At 49.4% G+C, this 19,837-nt stretch overlaps 1 protein-coding gene across 9 annotated transcripts in view; it reads right to left on the minus strand.

The window, feature by feature from the left end:
• Positions 1 to 979: 979 nt before the first annotated feature.
• LOC116955617 (syntaxin-binding protein 5-like) overlaps positions 980 to 19,837 on the minus strand; it is a 223,376-nt gene continuing 204,518 nt past the window's right edge. For all 9 annotated transcript variants that reach the window (XM_032976777.2, XM_032976783.2, XM_032976776.2 and 6 more), the window contains 5 exons: positions 18,441 to 18,822; positions 15,485 to 15,650; positions 11,793 to 11,904; positions 10,817 to 11,040; positions 980 to 7,361 (listed from right to left, as the gene is read on the minus strand). In XM_032976777.2, coding sequence (XP_032832668.1) covers positions 7,320 to 7,361; positions 10,817 to 11,040; positions 11,793 to 11,904; positions 15,485 to 15,650; positions 18,441 to 18,822 — 926 coding nt within the window. In that variant the 3' untranslated portion in view covers positions 980 to 7,319. The remainder of the gene's footprint in view (positions 7,362 to 10,816; positions 11,041 to 11,792; positions 11,905 to 15,484; positions 15,651 to 18,440; positions 18,823 to 19,837) is intronic.

Below are 19,837 nucleotides of genomic sequence, written 5' to 3' on the forward strand. Positions count from 1 at the left end.
TAACATCGCGTGCGTGATCTTCACGCGACGAGCTTCGCTCTCATATGCAGAGCAGGTGGCAGCGTTCGAGTTGATTTTGTTTAACTGGGGTGAGAACTCAAGAGAGCAGCATGGAGTCTGACTTTGCCAGAGTGACCTTGGGTTAAAAAAATAGCCCTCTACTGTGGCGTTGGCTTTGTGTGGTCACCTGGAGGGATCTCAGAGGTAGCTCTGTGACATCTGCTTCCCTGTGGGCCGCTCTCTATCTCTCTCGAACACACACGAAGTGCGGACGCGATGCCGATAGCGCGATCAATATGAAACAAAATTAGAAACCAGAAAAACATTGTGACGTCAGTATTTGCAAATATGCCAACACTTTTTTTACTGTTTTATATGTTTTATTATTTTATTGTTTCCCTTCAACGTGACTTTACCGAAAGAGCTGAGAATATGCCAACACTTATTGTTGTCCTGGCAGCTTTCCATCCCGCTAATTATCCACTGCTGAATACAAAGAAGAAGAAAATCCGTCCTGGTGCACGGATTTTTTTTCCCGATTAACCCCTGCACCTCCGATTAGCACGGTTGGCTACGTATGGTGCGAAATTCGTAGACAAAGATGCCCCATATAGCCGTAACAGACTGTTGGGGCAAGTGGCGTTAACGATCACCTTTGAAGGCCAGCACGGCACACGGGGGGGTGGGTGGCCAGCACCACGCCCGGCCGCCTTTGTCTCCATAGTGGCGATGTTTACTACACACCGCACCAGGTACTCCGTTGAGGCTGAGTCAACCTAGGGGAGGCCCAGGACCGGTTCAGAGCAGGAATCGAACTCGGGATCGCCGGAATCATATATCGCAGTGCGCTAACCGCTACACTATCGCTCACCTTCGCACACACAAGTGCATACATGCATGCATCTTCCAACTTATTTTGGGTCGCATCTCCTGTTGCGTAGCACTTGGCACGTAAATACATTGACACCAGAGTCCACCGTGAGATCCACTTTACTTTATTGTTACATCCAAACAAAGGGTATGCCTGTGTACAAGCAAATATTGGGCAGCGTTTGCACCGCCTAACTTCATGACAACGAGGATATGTTCCCCCGTATACAATCTATAACAAAAAAAACACATTCGGGTTCCCAACTGGTGTGAGACAGGGAAACCCTCTAGGCCAAAGCGTGGCCTGGCTGCGGTGTATTTCTCGTGGTACAGCATGTGCCTTGGCCATCCGCAAAGGATAACAGTGGGATAATTTTCAGTGTAAATCTTTGCCCAAAAAAACCTGTAAATGTAATTTGGTCTCTGTTTGTGTGTACATGGGGGTTTGTGTGTTTAAGTATTTGGGTCTCCCTGTGAGTCGATGGGTCTGTGTGTGAATCTATCAGTCTGTGTGTAAGTAAGTATACAAGGGCTCTGTGTAAGCCTTTCGGTTTCTGTGTAAGTCTATGGGTCTCTGTGTGGGTCTGTGTGTAAGTATATAGGTCTCTGTGTGAGTCGTCGATGGGTCTCTCTGTATGATGCAATGGGTGTGTGTGTGTCTGTGGGTTTTGTGTCCAATGGTCTCCGTGTAAACCAGGCTTTTGAAGCTCGGGACATGAGAGCAACACAATATAACAATCTAAATGACGTCTGCAGAGCGTGTGTGTGGAAGGGATGAGCTGACTTGTACATCCTACATTAATTTTCATCACATCTAAAAATCTATGCAGGCTTGGGGCCTGGTTGGTATTTGTATTGTAGACAGGACCTTCCTAAAAACAAGTCTTGTGGCTCTGTATGGCTTTTACGGTCAGTTCAATGGAATTATTATGATTATTATTAACAGTAGTTAATGTGTCAGCGGTGTTGAGTGATTAATGTTCTCAAAGAGGGGTGGTGTAGTTGAAATTCCCATTAATGATTACCACCACCATCATCATCCACAGGCATGATCTACCCACTGCTGGATGAAGGCCTCCCTCCCAAGCAGGGGGCATGGTGGGGGCTCGAAAATAAAAACTCAGGAAAATTGTAACTCGGCGATTGTACAGTTTCTGTGAGCATCAGAGGAAGCTTGCAGACGAGCGCTTGGGAAGGCAGCCAGAACTGGCACCAAAACAATTGCCCAAGCTCTGTGATCCTACATTCGGGATGTTTGGCCAACTCCGCAGGTAAGGTGTGGCAAGTGACGGGCTCAGGCGGCGAGCGGAATCTGCATTGCACCTCCCGATTTAGCACCTGCGTGGCTAGGTACGGTGCGAAAGAAGTTCAAACATAGTACACATAGCACGCCGTCCATCGCCTCCCCTGTTTCACACAAACCCGTTAAGAGCCCAAAAAGGAGGTGGCCCCGGGCTGCATGACGACACAGCGACGACGCTTTCCTGGCACTCGCTCGCGACAAGGACGCGCTGGACAGATGCACTCGGCTGGTATTGAACTCAGGACGAATCAACAAAATGGTGGGTGTAACGCGTGCGCGTGTGTGCGTGCGTGTGTGCGCGTGTGTGTGTGCGTTACGTTTCGTCACTTGTTCTATTTGTCGTTTCTGTTTTTCGGTGGCCTAGTTCCTTCTTAACTTAACGGCAAACGAGGCGGCGTTGGGAAATGTAAGAAAAAGTGCGAAAAAAATATGTATACGTGACGTGAAAAGTCGGGTGTACGAACCCACTCGTCCACGTTCAACCAATGAGACGTTCCACAATTTGAGTACCAAGCACAGACGTTTCGTAAGTGGCACTGCCGTTTGCAGGGCGGTGGAACGGCAGTGCGGATAATAATTTCCCGCTTACTGACATGAGAATGACAAAATGATTAATATTTCACTTCTAGAGTCGGTGGTTAAATCTTCCCAAAAATTATTTTTTTTGCAGTTTTTCGTAAGTTCACGGTAAAGGCGTTTAGTTCGGATATCAGTTTTAAATTTGACAACTTTTGCGATCGTTAAACATGTTTTTTTGTTCGCTTATTCAATCCACCGCGGAATATTAACGCGTTGCCGACAAATCAACACGACTCACAGTCACGGGAAAAATCATGTCAGGGTCTATTTTTTTGTCGAAAACATTCGCTCTGCAAAAACTCTGCTTTGGAAACAAACACAGCGCCGACTGGGATTTGGTTAAAAAAAAAACACTTTATAAATCTCACACTGATCAACGTGTACGTGTTTGTCAACACAGTAAGGCGCTGGGCTGGGGTGATTGGGTTTGCGACGATCAAGCATTTTCTCTCTCTCCGCCACATTTTGTCCACGGTCAACATTTCCCACGTGGGCTGAAGGCCGTCTGGTCTCGCTTGGCTCCCTGCACATCGCCAAACACTGGGTTCGAATGCCAGAGTCGTTCGCGGCAAGAGCTTGGCTTCATCACAATGAAGAGCATCGCAAAGTGGATATTAATGTAATAATTTACAGCCCTCTGCCAATCCACTGCTGGATGACCCTACCTCACTGCGATCACCGACGGCGGCTGATGAAGAGGGGGGTTGTGGGGGGGTGTTGTGGTAGAACTCAGCACCGGTTCAGATATTGCTCGCAGCCGATTATTATTATTGTTATTATTATCAGCCATGGCCCGGAATCGAACTTAGGTGAGCAGGCTTTGTCGCGCGGTGTGATAGCCACTGCTCCACCCTCAATCAATCGTGATTTGTGGTTTTCAGATTAATTTACCTACTTTTGCAAACGACCTTTGCACCTGCGAGTGCAGAGTGTGGCGATGAACCAAATGCGATAGTTTCCCAGTACAGTATCCTTTGTAAAGACAATCCATGTTATCCATGGGATGTCTACTGGTGGGTGAGTGAATTGCTCGGCACGAGAATTGAGGATCTTGTTCCTGTGTTGCAGCGGTCGGCAACCAGAAGCAAAGAACAAGAGACGATTTTTGTTGTTGTTGTTGTTGTTTTCGAATTCGGGACAAAGCTTACTGCTTCAAGAGCCGCGTTTGCGCGCGAATGCGCACGCTGTAGTGCAACTCCCTAACACGAGAGAGCATTCACTTCATTGGGTTCCTCTCACCCGCCCAGCATGAGAGATGATCAGAATTGAATCGGGAGGGCATCATGAATACATGGGCTCTCGTCTGGTTTTAATTGAGGGGGCTTTAGCCGTGCGACTAAAAATTTGAATTGTACGCATCGCAATGACATCGAGGTTGGTGACCCAACATTTATTAAATGAACGGCAGAGACGGGCAGTGAAAGCCATGGGTGGAGTCCTTTCACGCCCTACCCTGTAAACACGAAGCTTTCTCCCTCCTCCCCCCCGCACTGACAACGAACTTGAATAATTTAATACGCAATTATTTACCGTAAAACGGCACAGCACGGCAAAACATTTTATAACGACTCTTTATATTCTTGGTTCTTTCGGTAAAGTCACGTAGAAGGGAAACAATGAAATAATAAAAATATGAAACAATAAAATTCACAAATTTTCTTGCTGTGGTTTTCACACCTGATGATGATTGCTTGTGTTGCAGTCGAAACGTCGTGAGAATGTTATTGTTTTATATTTTTATTGTTTTATTGTTTCCCTTCTACGTGACTTTACCGAAAGAACCAAGAATATGAATCCCTGCAGTCACGAACGCTTTAAATCAAAACGACTCTTTAGCTCTCTTTTAGCATAGTGCGCCGTAATAATTGTTAAGGCGTTAACTTTTAACATTACTCGGACGTTTAACAGATACATTTTAATTAAGCGTGAGTTCATGACCTGTATGCCACGGTAGCTTGAGTCAGCGGTTATCTAAAAACACTTAAACATTCACGAGATTTGAATTCCACCCAACTGATGCTAACAGTGTTTTCAGTGACAATAAGCGGTGGTACAACTACAGTTGTAAACACACACACGTGATCATTTGTTTGGCATATGAATAATATTTCCACGCAACTTGTCATGCTATTGTTGTTATAGGTGTTTGTGTGCGCGTTTTCCTTGATGGCCATGGCGAGATCAGAATCAGTATATTTATTTGTACTGCAGGTATCCGATGAGCTCTGAAGTTATTTTTTCACAGGCGTTTATTTAATACGACGGCATCGCCACACGCACTGGACCGGTGTCGTTTTCCAGAGTTGAGATTTATTCAAACGGCAAGAGGTTAACGTCAAAGGAGGTTTAAACTATTACATCATTGGCACTCGTTTGATGAGTCACACCGAAAACACACGCCACATCCCCAGCACGAGAGAGGCGAAGAAGCGAAAACGAGAAGAGGAGGGAGGAGGAGGAGGAGGAACGAACCGCACGGTCTTCGTTAGCAGCTTGTGCGACGCAAAATAAAACTACGGCACGTGACAAAAAAAAAAAACTTTATTGTGTACGATCGGGTGATTCTTTCGGGAGCACATCTACCCAGAAGATGTTTCTGCATCCTTCTAAAGCGAGCAATGAGCGCAGAGATTCGATCGACGGAGTAGCCGCTCGCTCGGATTTTTTTTTATCAAGTCAAATTATTTGTTTTTTTTCTTCTGCCACCGGAGAAACCCACCGCTGCAAAATATGACGACGCTCTAAAATACAAATGACCAGTGAAGTGCTCGGCACCCCCCGTAACGTCGTGCGACGAGCACGTTCATATTAGGTAGAAAACAAACACGAAATCATAACACACACGCGAGACTTACACGCACGCGCACGCACGAGTGCCACGTCTCTCGCCGCCAGTAAACTCTGCACGAATGCTCTAAAAACAATTGTGCATTTCTTTTTTGTTTCTCTGGTTAATCTTTCCACCGCCAGGACCCGCCAGACACGGGCACGCAGCCTTACTTATTCAAGGACCAGTCGCACGAGCCAAATTGTCTCATCACCCCCCCCCCCATCCCCCCCTTGCCACCGAGACTCAAAAACGCTCCAGAAACGGCAGCCTAGACCCCCAGTTCGTGCAGCAGGAGAGCGACTCCAGGTCACGATGGGTACAGACCAATACAAAGGATGCAAAGGTTTACAAAATACATCCGCTGTAAGAGCATTACAGGGCATAACAGATAGCCATTGAACATTAAAGTCAAGTCTTTAATGTATCCGTAATTGTATATGTCTACGTTGTAATATAATATTAACAATAAATATTAAGAATAGTAAGACTTTAGTTATTTTATTAAGGTGTGCAGTAACACGGTCGGAGAGGTTACGAATATATTTTGCGGACTAATAAATGTCTATTGAAAACTACTGCATAATTAGCTAAAACCATACGTGTTCGTCTTATAATATAATCTCTTACAAAACATCGCACATGTTGGAAAAGCGTGACTGATGCTCTCGCAAAAACACCACCGGACGTGCCGTATAAACGTATACTTGCGATGCGTGTGGACGTGCCCCGAGCGTGTTGTCCGCTTAACGCGTTTTCGGTTAACGGCAATGAATTATTTTTTTTGTCAAAATATACTTTCAAATAAACGGTTCATAATATTGCAAATGAGTCCTTCTAAAGGATGGAAGATAAACTTATTATTTATTAAAGCATAATTCGAATCTCAAACAAAGAAGAGAAAAAAAAACCTTTAACGCGCCACGTCTCGAAACGATAAAGCCAACTTTATAAACGAGAAAAAGAAAAGACACCTTAAGGTTTTCAAGAAAAAACGTATCATAGAATATTTGTTTATACTGGAGGAATCCGATAAGCTATGAAGCTCTTTTCCACAGTCGCCCAGTATCGCACTCCAGGACCTATAAAGCTGAGTCGAATGCGGCTCCCATCGTGCAGCACAGAGTTTGGCAATGCGGTGATGAACTTTTAAACATTGCACTTCCCCCTGCCACTCCTCCCCACATCAGCCCGCCCGTCCGCCCTGAACCCTACGAACAATATCCACGCGCAGAAACCCCCATTCCCACCCGCACACTCCCGCCTCCGAGCTCTCGATACGAACGTGCCAGGCGGGAACGTGTGCTACGTTAACCTTCGCGACGCAGGTTAACAGCTCGGCGTTGCCACTTGGCACGATTGCATCTCCACTCGGGCCGCCCCTCTGCGAATCTCCCCCTGCACCTTTACACCGGAGCCCGTCCGTGTCGCATCTTTCCCATGTGTTGTTGTAGTTTTGTTTTCGATTTTTTTTTCGCGTGTGTAAATATTCCATTACCGCCGGCGCGTCCCCTCTCTCCCCGGAGGGATGGGTGGTGGTTGGGGGGGGGGGGTTGCAGGCGCTCGGACGTCCACGCGGGCTGGGATTGTCTCCGTGCACAGGAGCGCTTGCGGTCACCGGCGGTGTTTGCGCGCTCAGCGAGAGCGAGCGGGCGAGCGTTCGGAGTGACTCTCTCTCGACCCCCGACCGTCTCCTGGGCGGGACGGCGATCGCGGCTCCTCGCTGCTCGCCGCGTTGCCTCACAGTTGGTACCACTTCTTGTCTTTCGTCTTCAGCATCATCTGCACAGTGACAAAAGGCAGGCACACTCGTTGTAGTAACAAAACATTCATTACTTTCATCGTAGTAATAATAATGATCGTCTTTTCCCTAATTTGATCCTCCGATCGCGCTATCGGAGTCCACTTTTAATTGCAGGGGCTGCGCCTTTGCCCGTGTAAGAACGGCATAAGAACGAGCAAGAGGTTCCATTCATCGCAGAGCAGTGCCAAGCCCCTTTGCGTTCGAGAATGGCCTGTGTCTAATTGGCCACCACAGAGCTACCGCCGGAGAGGCCTTCAACTTCCCGAGCTTCACATTTTTATTTTGTTGAACCACGTGAGACATCAGGAGGCCAAGAAGAGTTTCATTTGCAAGAGCGACCTGGGGCTTCATGTGCGTTGAACGTCAACATGTTTTTCACCGTTCTGCAGCCATCCGTGCTAATCGGATGTGCGCTGAGAGGAAGCACAACAGACTAAACACACAAAACGCTGTTATAAATAAGTCTGCCGGTCAGGGGGCAATCATTGATATATACAATCCCAATTGAGTTATTTCATTTGTGACCTCTCGTCCATACAATAGAGAGCAGAACCTTCCCACCCACTCTGCATACGAGGGGGATGGTGCCATGGTACATGACAGTCAGACTGATATTTTAATTCCCAGAGCAGAAATGTATCCAAAATTAAGAACAGAACCAAAAGGTTAATGCGATGGGGTTTTGTTGTTGTTGTTGTTGTTGTTTGTGCAGTCATTCCCAGTCGTTTGGATATTGTTAATTCAGGGAGCAGGAATTGAGCAAAATTAATTGCAGACATGTTTTATGCTTGTATGTTGAACTTCTTTCGCACCGCACGTAGCCAAGCGTACTAATATCGGAAGGGAGGGCACTCCAGGCGCCCGCAAAGGGGCATCTGAAAGCGCACCATGCGGTGACCGTCTTTGTTTGATCGTTAACCAAAATACCGCTGCTGCGAGGATGACCGGAGTTTGCGAGATGGTTCATGCCCCTTGATGAAATCGGCAAAGGTATTGTTGCTTCCTTCGTGGCAAGCACTTTGCATGTAATGAGTGCGACCTTGCTGATTGAATGTGGCAAATATTTTTCGTTTTTTTTTTTTACGTGTGCGGTCATGAGTATCCAGACTGAGACCATCAACTCACGATACTTGAGAACCCGAATCAATCACAGGCGGCGGCTGAAACCTGGATTTGAACCCAGGATCTCAGTAATGCCAGCTCAGCGTCTCTGACCTTTGACCTCTGAGCTACCCGGAGACTTCTTCGTTTTGCCCTGCTAAAGCGTGGCTCATTCGTGTTCTGACAGTTACCAGATCTTTAGAATGAAAATTGGAAATGTAATACGTTTTAGCTATTTTTTTATTTCATACATGAATCATTGATTTTTTTCTTCGTATTAAATGAGTCACACTGTCACCACACACGAACACGGGCACCCACAAATGAGTTGTCATGATTCAGGGTTGCAAATTCATTTCATTGCGGCCTTTTTTTTCTCTACTGCCAAGTCGGTATTCTTTGTCATTTGTGTGGCCTTGTGAATCACCACCGTTCGCTTCAGTGCAACATTTGCGTACAATTCACACAAAAGGTAAAATGCAACACGAGTGTAAAGGATCGAGTCTGATAATTATCGATTCAACCGGTCGTTTTTTTTCGGGATGAGGGCCACCGAGCTAAGACTTTTTTTTTCACGGCGACCCTGCCAAAGGTGAAAAGCAAGTCACATGGGAACGGTGGAGTTTACCAGGGGTTGCGTAGAACGGCTGATACGGTGGTAGTTGGCAAGTCACATGGGAACGGTCGAGTTTACCAGGGGTTGCGTAGAACGGCTGATACGGTGGTAATGGGCAAGTCACATGGGGAGGGAGGGTTGACCAGGGGCTGCGTAGAACGGCTGATACGGTGGTAGTGGGCAAGTCACATGGGGAGGGAGGGTTGACCAGGGGCTGCGTAGAACGGCTGATACGGTGGTAGTGGGCAAGTCACATGGCAAGGGAGGATTGTGATGTTCGTCCATTATTTTCACTTTTGTCATGTGACACCATTGTTTTTGTTCCGGTTTCTATTCGCTTCATTGGCGTGCTTTATTTTACTTATTTTTAACTCTCACGTCATATTGGTGACCCCAGGTCACTCTCGCTTGCTCATCCTGGCCGCGTGAATTCTCACCTATAAACTTGAAACTTGATTTATCATCATAATCGTCATCGTTAGGACTACTGTCTTTATTGTTAACATCATCATGATCTCTCATCCTTTCTATCATCATTCATCATTGTCGTCAGCATCACCGTCATTGTTCTTCAGCGTCGTTAAGGCTTGGGTTGGCACCTCCACAACAACACCGCGTGGCATTGCCCTTGCCACTCGCTGCAGAGGTTCAAGGCTCAAATAAAAAAAATTGCCGGTATCAAAATGATGAAGAAAATAAAAAAAAAATACAAGAAGAGGCTTTTACCCTTTCTGGCAATATAAAACAGGCGTTAAGATGTTCAAACACCACATTGATATACCTACGTAGCAACGCACGCTTGTGGCAAAATACATGCAAACACACATTCTCTGATCATATATGCCTATGTCTTTGAAACGGATGCAAGTGTCAAAAGTATTAAGAGCAACCCGAGCTATTAATAATTTGATACCTTCATCGCTTTTGTAGCGTTCACCTTTTGCTGCTGTTCTCTGGCCTAACACTGGTGGTGAGACTAGGCCATACACACGTAGGCTGTCTCTGGTGTCGGCCAATCAGTTTCAAAGACAATACATGGATTATTATCATGTACTATTAACACGTATTATCATCATGTATTACTATCACGTATTGTCATCATGTATTTTTAATCACGTATTACCATCGTGTATAATTATCAGAGCACGAGGGGTTAAAATGTCGTTGCCGATACCCCCGCCCGCCCAAAAAAAGCTAAACTAAAATAAATATGCCCGAGATGAGCTGCAAGTTGATGAGCGCCTGACATCACATCCACCAATCGGGGAGCCCCGCGGCACTCCCCGCACTCCGAGGCACCACTCGGTCGGCGCGGGGGGGGGGGTGTTGGTGAGTGAGTCAGAGAGCCGCGAGCGATTAGGTGAAGTGTGCTCCTGCCAGCGGCTCTCGCCCCCCACAATCACACCCAACCCACCACCCACCGGGAAGGTCACGGCGGCGGGAAGGCAGGGGGAGTGGAGGAGGAGACTGAATGTCTTAGAGTGTGGGAGAGACGAGTGGAGAGGGGTAATCCCACTTCACTGGCTCGCTCGGCCAGGTGGGAGCGTGTCGATGCCGCGACTGAGGCTGGGCCGATGGGGCAACGGAGTTGCGGTGCGGCGCTGTGCGGGTTTGTGCGGTGGATGTGCAGAGTAGTGCGGTGCAGGCTGGCGCAATGCGGTGGGCAGCGCGGTGCACAGCGGAGGGCGGCGGTGGTGCCCGTGGTAGCGCCGTCACCTCGTGCGCGTGCTTGCTGAAGTTCTCGGCGCCGGAGAGCATCGCCGCCGTGCGGTCCTCCAGGTCGCCTAGCCGCTGCCCGCGCTCGTCCAGCGCCAGGCGCGCCCGCGACATCTCGGCCGCCACCCCGCCCGCCGCGGCCTTCACTCCCTCGGAGCCGGAGCCGTGGCCCGGGATGTGCTGCGCGAGGCTGCGCGACGCCCTGCCGGATCCGGTCTCGCCGACTTTGTTTCGACCGAGAAAACAACGGCACGCCGCACCGGTTGGGCACGAGGAGGGGCGGCCGTCGCGGCTCGCGGCGATCGCTCCCGTTCGCGAAGTTCGTGACCAAAAAATGTTACCGAACTAAACTATGTTTTATTTATAGGCCCACACCTGTAATCTCTCACAATACTGTGTGCTTTATGTTTTATTTACCAGGTAAGGCTATGTAGCTCTTTTTCAGAAGCGACCTGGCCGTAAATGATGGCTCAACGAAGTGGCTTATCACGTACGGATTTATAGCAGCTAAATAATTGAAACGCATGTTTCTAAATGTTGGAGGGAAAATAATCGGAGGACCAAGAGAAAAATCCACGCTACCACGGTGAGAACACGCAAACTCCAAATATACAGGCGTCAGGGTCAGGACCGAACCCACGACCTCATGTACACCAGGCGAGGGAGATAACATCTCGCCACCGCGGCGCTATGTAAAGTTCAAAACAGCAACACCGGTACGGGAGCTCGGTTACAAAATCAAATCCCACCGCTGCCACCCGATCACGGACGATGCCAATTCCCGGACTGTGCTGGTCAACCACGGACAGTTGGCGACCCAAATAGCACCCCATCGCCGGAAGGCACGGCCAGTGGGATCCCTTTGTCCAGCGGCAAAAGCCGACGAATCCCCGCCGCTGAAAACATTCCCGTATTTATTTTCGCCGACGTCACTGCGCGGAGGCTCGCGTCCGCCGGACAGCGGCGGGCCACTCACAGAGCTCTTCCCTGTCGAGCGAGGGGCTGTTTCCGCCGAAGAACCCCTTGAAGAAGCCTTTGTTGGGAGCCTCCGGGGTCTGCACCGGGATGAACAGCTCCCCCAGCATGTCCTGCGGCAGACAACGATCCACGGGGCTCGCTCAGCCACGTGGTGCGGGGGGGGGGGGGGTTATCGCGTGCGGGGTGCCGTGTGTGATCGGCGTGCCAGCCGGCGGTGGAGGTGATGGGGCAGCTCTACGTTCCGCACTGCCACTCGCGAGGAGCCGTTCTTTCTTTGCGTCAGGGATGGGTGGGGGAGGGCGGGCGGTGGGGGATCTATGGACCTACGGCCCGTGGGTCCAGTCAATTAAAAAGTCCCTTGACTCCGTTTCGAACGGCCGCACCAAGGGAGATGGACAGGGTTTGGAACGCTACAAAGATGGAGAGGGAGGGGAGAATGCAAAGTGGAGAACGAGCAAATACACCACGTGGAAAGAGAGGCAGTCACCAGCAGAGAAAGAGAGTTACTCCAAATCAAGGCTGAATACGGCCCACGACTTCACTTCAGAATAAGAGTCAGAATCATTATTTATACTGGAGGAATTCGAAGAGCTATAAAGCTCTTTTACACAGATGTCCAGTAAGGGGGGGGGGGGGGGATCATAAAGTTACAACAACAAATAGTACAACATACATTGGGAGTGCAAAGTTAAGGAAAGGTTAGCCAATCAGCAATAAAATAGAAAATAACTTTTTTTTATTATGTTGTACCAGGTAAAGCCCACTAAGCAATTAGCTTCTTTTTCAGAAGCGGACCTGGCCACAAATGATAGCTCCACGAACTGGCTTTTTTTTCACGTGGAAATGTATCGAAAGCCAAATATTCTAAACACGTGATGATGTTGATTCTAAATGTGGAGGGAAAAACCGGATGACGCCGAGAAATCTCCACGCGATCAGAGGGAGACACGCAAAGTCCAAATATACAGCAGGTGTCAGGGTGGGCATTGAACCCACGATCTCCTGTATACCAGGCGAGGTAGTTAACATCTCGCTGCACCCCTGCTTTACGAGAGCACATAAGACACATTGTATTTATATATGAATTAGTTTTCTCACAGTCTGTCCAGAAAGTGCCAATACTGTGTGCTTCAAAGGTATGAAACAATTCAGTTCCTCTATGATTCAATATATTGTCAGGATTCGGGCATTAACATTCATTTCGATAATCTATATATATAAAAAAATTAGTCTTATTTGCAAACGCGTCGATAATTTTTTAAGATTTTTTTTTCCTCTGGCAGCAGCAGCTGCTGACGAATTTTGGCCCAATTCATTATCGAGCGAGGTAGTTAACATCTCGCTGCACCCCTGCTTTACGAGAGCACATAAGACACATTGTATTTATATATGAATTAGTTTTCTCACAGTCTGTCCAGAAAGTGCCAATACTGTGTGCTTCAAAGGTATGAAACAATTCAGTTCCTCTATGATTCAATATATTGTCAGGATTCGGGCATTAACATTCATTTCGATAATCTATATATATAAAAAAATTAGTCTTATTTGCAAACGCGTCGATAATTTTTTAAGATTTTTTTTTCCTCTGGCAGCAGCAGCTGCTGACGAATTTTGGCCCAATTCATTATCGAGCAAATGTCCGTGCGTGGAAGGAGACTGGAGTGCCCGGTTGGGAATACCCACGCACGTGAGTAAAACAAGACACCAGGAGTGCAAAGAAAACACACCTTAGAAGAAGAGCGGACCTTCGGAGCACTGTGACCTTTACAACAAATCGTCGTATTGCTTCCTTAATGTCTACACGACTTTCAGACCGCGCAAGAGAAGGGGGTGGGTGGGGGGGGGGAGGCCTTCCTATGCGATGCGAGAGTAGCCCGGTCAGCGTCACGTCCACTGCTAAGCACGACGCCCGTAATGGGGTTATCTCGCTCACGTATCGATTCACGCTTTCCGCCTATTTGTTTACTTACTCGCTTATTCCCCCGGCAGTGAAACCGACGGGTGGATAAAGTGCGGTCGGCCCGACCGAAATCACCCGAGACAAATAACACAACGGGACGGCCGCCCTCGGGCCCCACGTGCGACGAGCTCATTTGGACCGTCTGATTGGTCGCAGTGCTCGCGTGTCCGCGGGGGTGGGGCGGGGGCTTCTGCTGATACTGGCTAATAACTGGCCCAGAATGAACAACCTGAGGACCGAGGTCCGTGTCCTACCTCGCTCCGTGAGCCCCTCTCTGTGTGTGTGAGTGCGTGCGTGCTTAGTCGACCCGTGGCACCTGCTGGGTCTGCCCCGTGACCTCCTGCCAGCGGGCGTTCGACACTTCACGTGGCCTCAGGGTGCACATAGCCTGGCACAAGCGTCGTGGTGACGTCACCGCCACTTAGTGGCGAATGGCGGTTGTTGTTGTTAGTCCGTTCTGCTCTGCTCCAGCCGCCAGACCCGTCCTCCGCGACCCACAAGGAAGGGGGTCATGGAGTGGTCATATTCCTTATTTTTCCCTATTTATTTCTTGAACCGGGTTAAGTGCCCAACCGAGCCATGTGGCTCTTTTTTTCAGCAGCGACCTGGCGATCACAAATGGCGGCTCGATGAAGTGCCGTTTCATCACGTGGAAATGTACAGCAGCAGGCAAATTATCTTAAACGCGTGGCGATGTTGATTCTAAATGGGGAGGGAAACAATCGGAGGGCCCGGAGAATAATCCATGCAACCACGGTGAAAGAGACACGTAAACTCCAAATATACAGCAGCAGCAGGCGTGAGGGTCGGGATAGAACCCACGACTTCCTGCATACCAGGTGAGGTAGTTAGCATAGAGCAGTGGTTCTCAAAGTGTGGTCCCCGGACCACACTCACCTGCTTCACCAGGTCCTCACCTGTAATCTCTCACTCACATCACCAGGTTCTCACCTGTAATCTATCACATCACCAGAACCTCACCTGTAATCTCTCTCTCACATCACCAGGTCCTCACCTGTAATCTCTCACTCACATCACCAGGTTCTCACCTGTAATCTCTCACATCACCAGAACCTCACCTGTAATCTCTCACTCACATCACCAGGTTCTCACCTGTAATATCTCACTCACATCACCAGGTCCTTACCTGTAATCTCTCACTCACGTCACCAGGTCCTTACCTGTAATCTCTCACATCACCAGGTTCTCACGTGTAATCTCTCACATCACCAGACCCTCACCTGGAATCTCTCACTCACATCACCAGGTTCTCACCTGTAATCTCTACTCACATCACCAGGTCCTCACCTGTAATCTCTCACATCACCAGAACCTCACCTGTAATCTCTCACTTACATTACCAGAACCTCACCTGTAATCTCTACTCACATCACCTGTAATCTCTCACATCACCAGAACCTCACCTGTAATCTCTACTCACATCACCAGAACCTCACCTGTAATCTCTCACATCACCAGAACCTCACCTGTGATCTCTCACATCACCAGAACCTCACCTGTGATCTCTCACATCACCAGAACCTCACCTGTAATCTCACACACCACCAGACCCTCACCTGTAATCTCTCACGCACATTACCAGAACCTCACCTGTAATCTCTACTCACATCACCTGTAATGTCTCACATCACCAGAACCTCACCTGTAATCTCTACTCACATCACCAGGTCCTCACCTGTAAACTCTCTCTCACATCTCCAGATGCTCACCTGTAAACTCTCGCACATCTCCTGGCTGTAGGTGATTCGCTGGATCTCCGTGGGCGAGCACAGGTACAGGGCCTGGCCGCCGTTGGAGAAGCAGAACGTGCGAGCCGCTCGCAAGTCGGCGAGCGGCAGGAAGTTCACGTCCAGCAGGGGACGCAGGCTGGGGAGGCTGCACAAAGACAAAGATCCCCCGTATAGCCTTAACAGACTGTTGGGGCAAGTGCTGTTTGCAAGAAGCACCTCTGAAAGCCGGTACGACACACGAGAGGGGTAGGTGACCAGCACCACGCCCGGCCGCCTTTGTATCCCCACTGGCGATTTTTACACACACCATGTACTCATTTGAGGCTTGAGTCGACATAGGGGAGGACCAGGACCGGTTCAGATAATCGTCACCGGTGTCGGCCATAAACGGGAATCTAACTCGGGCCGCCGGGTTCGTAGCGCAACACACTAACCGCTACCGCTCCCCACCATGTGCACGGTGTGCTGACGTGCAAAGTGTACGGCCAAGCGCTCGCTGGGAGCGCGGTGCGTTTTCGCTGCAGCCGCACGCTCTGCCATTTAGGGGAACAACGTGGAACATGCGCACCGCGTTCGCGTGCCGCTGTAACGCATCTCGCGTTACAACGGCACGCGAGCGCGAACTAAACCGTCACGCAAACTCCGATCACCCTCGCAGCGGCGGCTTTTGGCTGGCCATCGAGCAGAGATCTTCACCGCATCGCGCGGCTTTCAGATGCGCTCATGCGGCCGTTTGCAACGCTCTTTCCACCGACATTAGGAAGCCACTGGAACTATGCAACTTTTAAATCATCTAGATGGAACACTCATTTCTTCAGGACTACTTTTTGTCTTTAGTTTGCTGACCTTCGCCAGCACCTGCGATTAGCGTTCGGCTAAGTACAGTGCAAAAGAAGTTGGACATACGTGCATGCGTACGTACAACGCACGCACCGTTATAACGTAGTATGATCTTCTTTGGTTCTTTCGGTAAAGTCACGTAGAATGAGAATAAAATAATAAATTGATAAAATAAAATAACACAATAATACGTGTTATTCTCATTCTACGTGACTTTACTGAAAGAACCAAAGAAGATGAATCCTTGCAGTCACGAAAGCTTTAAATCGAAATTTAGCGTAGTATGAGCAACGTGGTCCGTGGGTCAAAAGAAAAGTTAGAATAATAAATGAAAACTACTGCCCCGCCTCACTGCCCCCCCCCCCCCACCAACTGTCTCCCTCCCCCCACTACCCCGAAGGAGGTCAGCAGGGGTTCAATAGGTCATGGATATAGGTCGTTGGTGCGAGCCCCTACGAATGCTTTGAAGGTTAAGAGTGCAATCATCTCGAAATGGAACCCTGTGCCTCGCTGCTGTGAGCCCAGTGCAAGGGGGCCACCACTGGGGGATTGAATGTTCGGAAGGAGCAGCAGTTATCAATAGAACCGTTTTATTTTGGTGATTTCGAAAAGATATGGTTAAGCCATGTTTCTTGCGGAAGTGCGGAGTTGGCCTGATAACTTTAATCTAAATTGTCTTATGGTTGTTATTGTTTGACTTGCATCACACTGGGATTTTTGCACACAGCGTTGTAATACGGTGGGGGTTTCTTTTTTCCTGGAAGAATTGCTGGTTCATCCAGGATGTTTCTGTTGCGCGTCGTCGCTTTAAGATGTTCTCTGTTCATATTTTGTTTGTTGCGGTTGCACCCGACTCAAGAGCCGCATGGCTCACAGGGCTATACCTAATAAATGAAACTTGAAACATTCTCAACACTATATTATCAATGGTTTAAAGAGCAACGGGAGGTCATAGTAATAGGTCGGCACCGGAGAAGATGAGTGCCTGGATTAACTCCTCTGCATCAGAGGTGGAGAGGCAGGGTGTTACCCAAGCGATGCTATGCAAATGGACATCAAGAAAAGTCCGTCATGTGTTTTTGACATGCACTTAAAAAGAAAGACAGAGCCGGATCCGCGATGACACCTAGGTTTTTTTTGTGTGTGCAAGGGTTGAAGCAAAGAATGTTACGATCGTCAAGCGACAGACTTAACGGCTTTGACAGGACGACCCTATGCAATAGATATGGGGAGCCGATCAGCACCACCTCGGTTTTGTCGACGTCGTGGGACATTAGGATGCAACCAGGATTTTACACCGGTGAACTGAGCGGTGAGAGGAGAGGCGGCAGATGAGAGGTCGGAGTTGATGTGTTAAATAAATGAATGCGAATGTCATCGGCATAGAAATGTCAGTTGATGCATGCATGCATGTTGAACTTCTTTTGCACCGTACGTAGCGAACCATGCTAATCGGAGGTGCAGGGGGAGCACAACAAACTAAACACAAAAAGCAGTTCTAAAGAAATGAGTTTTCAATCTCGATGTTTTAAAAGTGCATATCTCCAGTGGCTTCCAATAATCAGAAGGAAGAGCATTCCAGACGACCGCAGGAGCGTATCTGAACTCGCACGAGGCGCTGTGATGAGTATACTTGCAACTGGAGTTTCACGCGATGGTTTATGCCAAATCGACGGAAATTTTGGCCAAGTGTAGTCACGTGGATGGAGAATAGCAGTGGGCCTCAGGACGGAACCATGAGGGACACCAGAAGAGACATCGCCAAAGTCAGATTTACAATTTCGCAGAGTCACGAATTGTTGCCGATTATGAAAGTAGTTACCGGAGCCACTGGACTGCCAGTGCCGTCATGCCAACGTTGCTTTCTAGGCAATTTCAAAACGATTGAGTGATCAACCATGTCAAAGGATGCGCTAAAGTCAAGGAGGACGGAAGCAAGCATTTGATGGTTCAATTGAGTGAATTATGGAGCAGGCATTGAATTGACTGGGTGAGCGAATCACGGAGCAATCGCTTGAGGAAGTGAGTGAGATCATGACGGCGCTGAACGTGTCGCGAAGCGAGCGAGCGAGCGAGCGCTCACGGCAACCGGCACCTAAAGATGATGATGTGGCCATTGGCACAGAAGCTCGCGAGGCACGCGCTGGCGCCGATGGCGACGGCGTCGGCGCGCAGCACGAACGACGTCTCCGTGATGTTGTGCTTGTAGACGCAGCTCTGCGCCGGCAGTGCCACCACCTTGGCCTGCTTCTCGGAGCACGCCACCACGTACTGGGTGGCGGCGCCCAGCTCCTGCGCCGACGCCGACGGCGTCACCGACTGGGGCCTGCGGCGCCGCGCCCGCTCCCCCCGCTCGTCCCGCTCGTCGCTGTGCGAGTTGGTGTCGCGCCACGCCTCGTGCGGCCGCCTCGCCAGCGCCCCGCCGCAGTCGAGGAAGTCCACGCGGAGGACGGGGCCCTTGAGCAGCGTCACGGTGCCTGGCCGACCGCGGCGACGGGGCAGACGGCGAGAGGTGGAAATGAAGTGTGAACGTCAGGTGAACGGTCCTCCTCCTCCCCCGTGACAACGTCGGCACTGCCTACCCCCCCCCCCACCCCCCACAGCAGTGGTCTTCACTGCTAGGCCCGTGGGGGGCCGCTGGCAGGCCCCTGGTGGCCTTGAGTGCGACTCCCCGAGAATACGCGAATGTGAACCACCCCCCATCATCATCATCATCGTGCTGCTGTAAACCCCCCCCCGCCCCCCAATGGTTTCGAATGTGTGGCGGCACCGTCACACTGGTGATGTCTAATCAGAGAATGTTGCCACCCCTCTGAAAATCAGCGCCGACGTCAATCCCTGCACCGAGTTGACCGGGAGTGACCCCAAGCTATTGAGAGGGGGGGACCGGTGGCTGGAGATGAGACAGGGATGAAGAGGGAGGGGGTGAGAGAGGGGGCCGTGGGGATAAGCGGGGACGTCGGCAGGAAGAGTGAGGGGAGGAGAGAGCTGTGGATGAAGAGGAGAGAGCTGTGGATGAAGAAGGGAGCTGTGTGTGACGCAGACGGTGGAAATTAAGGACTGCAACGCGTACCTGTATCCATGTGTTGGTGAGAAGCATGTCTGCTACACTTGTGAAGACTTGGCGAGTGCAATTTTATGCAAGTTTCGTCTGGTCTGGTGAGACTTTGCAACGCATCTTTTCGCCTCGCCTTGCGTGTTGTTTGTATGTGAAAATGGCAAGTTTGACAGCGGTTGCGTGCAACCAAGGTGCGCGACTGATTGCGCAGACCTGGACTGACCCTTTATGCCTCGTGGCAAAACAAACTGCACACGCGTGTGTGAGCGCTTGTGCGTGATCAAAGGTGGATTTTATAAACTTCCAAAAGTGGAAGCTTTTTAAATAGGGGGCCCACATTCTTTTAAAAACAACAGTCCCATTTATTTTTCGCTTTAAAGCTTTCGTGACTGCAAGGATTCATCTTCTTTGGTTCTTTCGGTAAAGTCACGTAG

This window comes from Petromyzon marinus, chromosome 60 (genome assembly GCF_048934315.1).
Source record: "Petromyzon marinus isolate PM22_M1 ecotype Great Lakes invasive population chromosome 60, UKy_Petmar_22M1.pri1.0, whole genome shotgun sequence".
Lineage (NCBI taxonomy): Eukaryota > Metazoa > Chordata > Hyperoartia > Petromyzontiformes > Petromyzontidae > Petromyzon > Petromyzon marinus.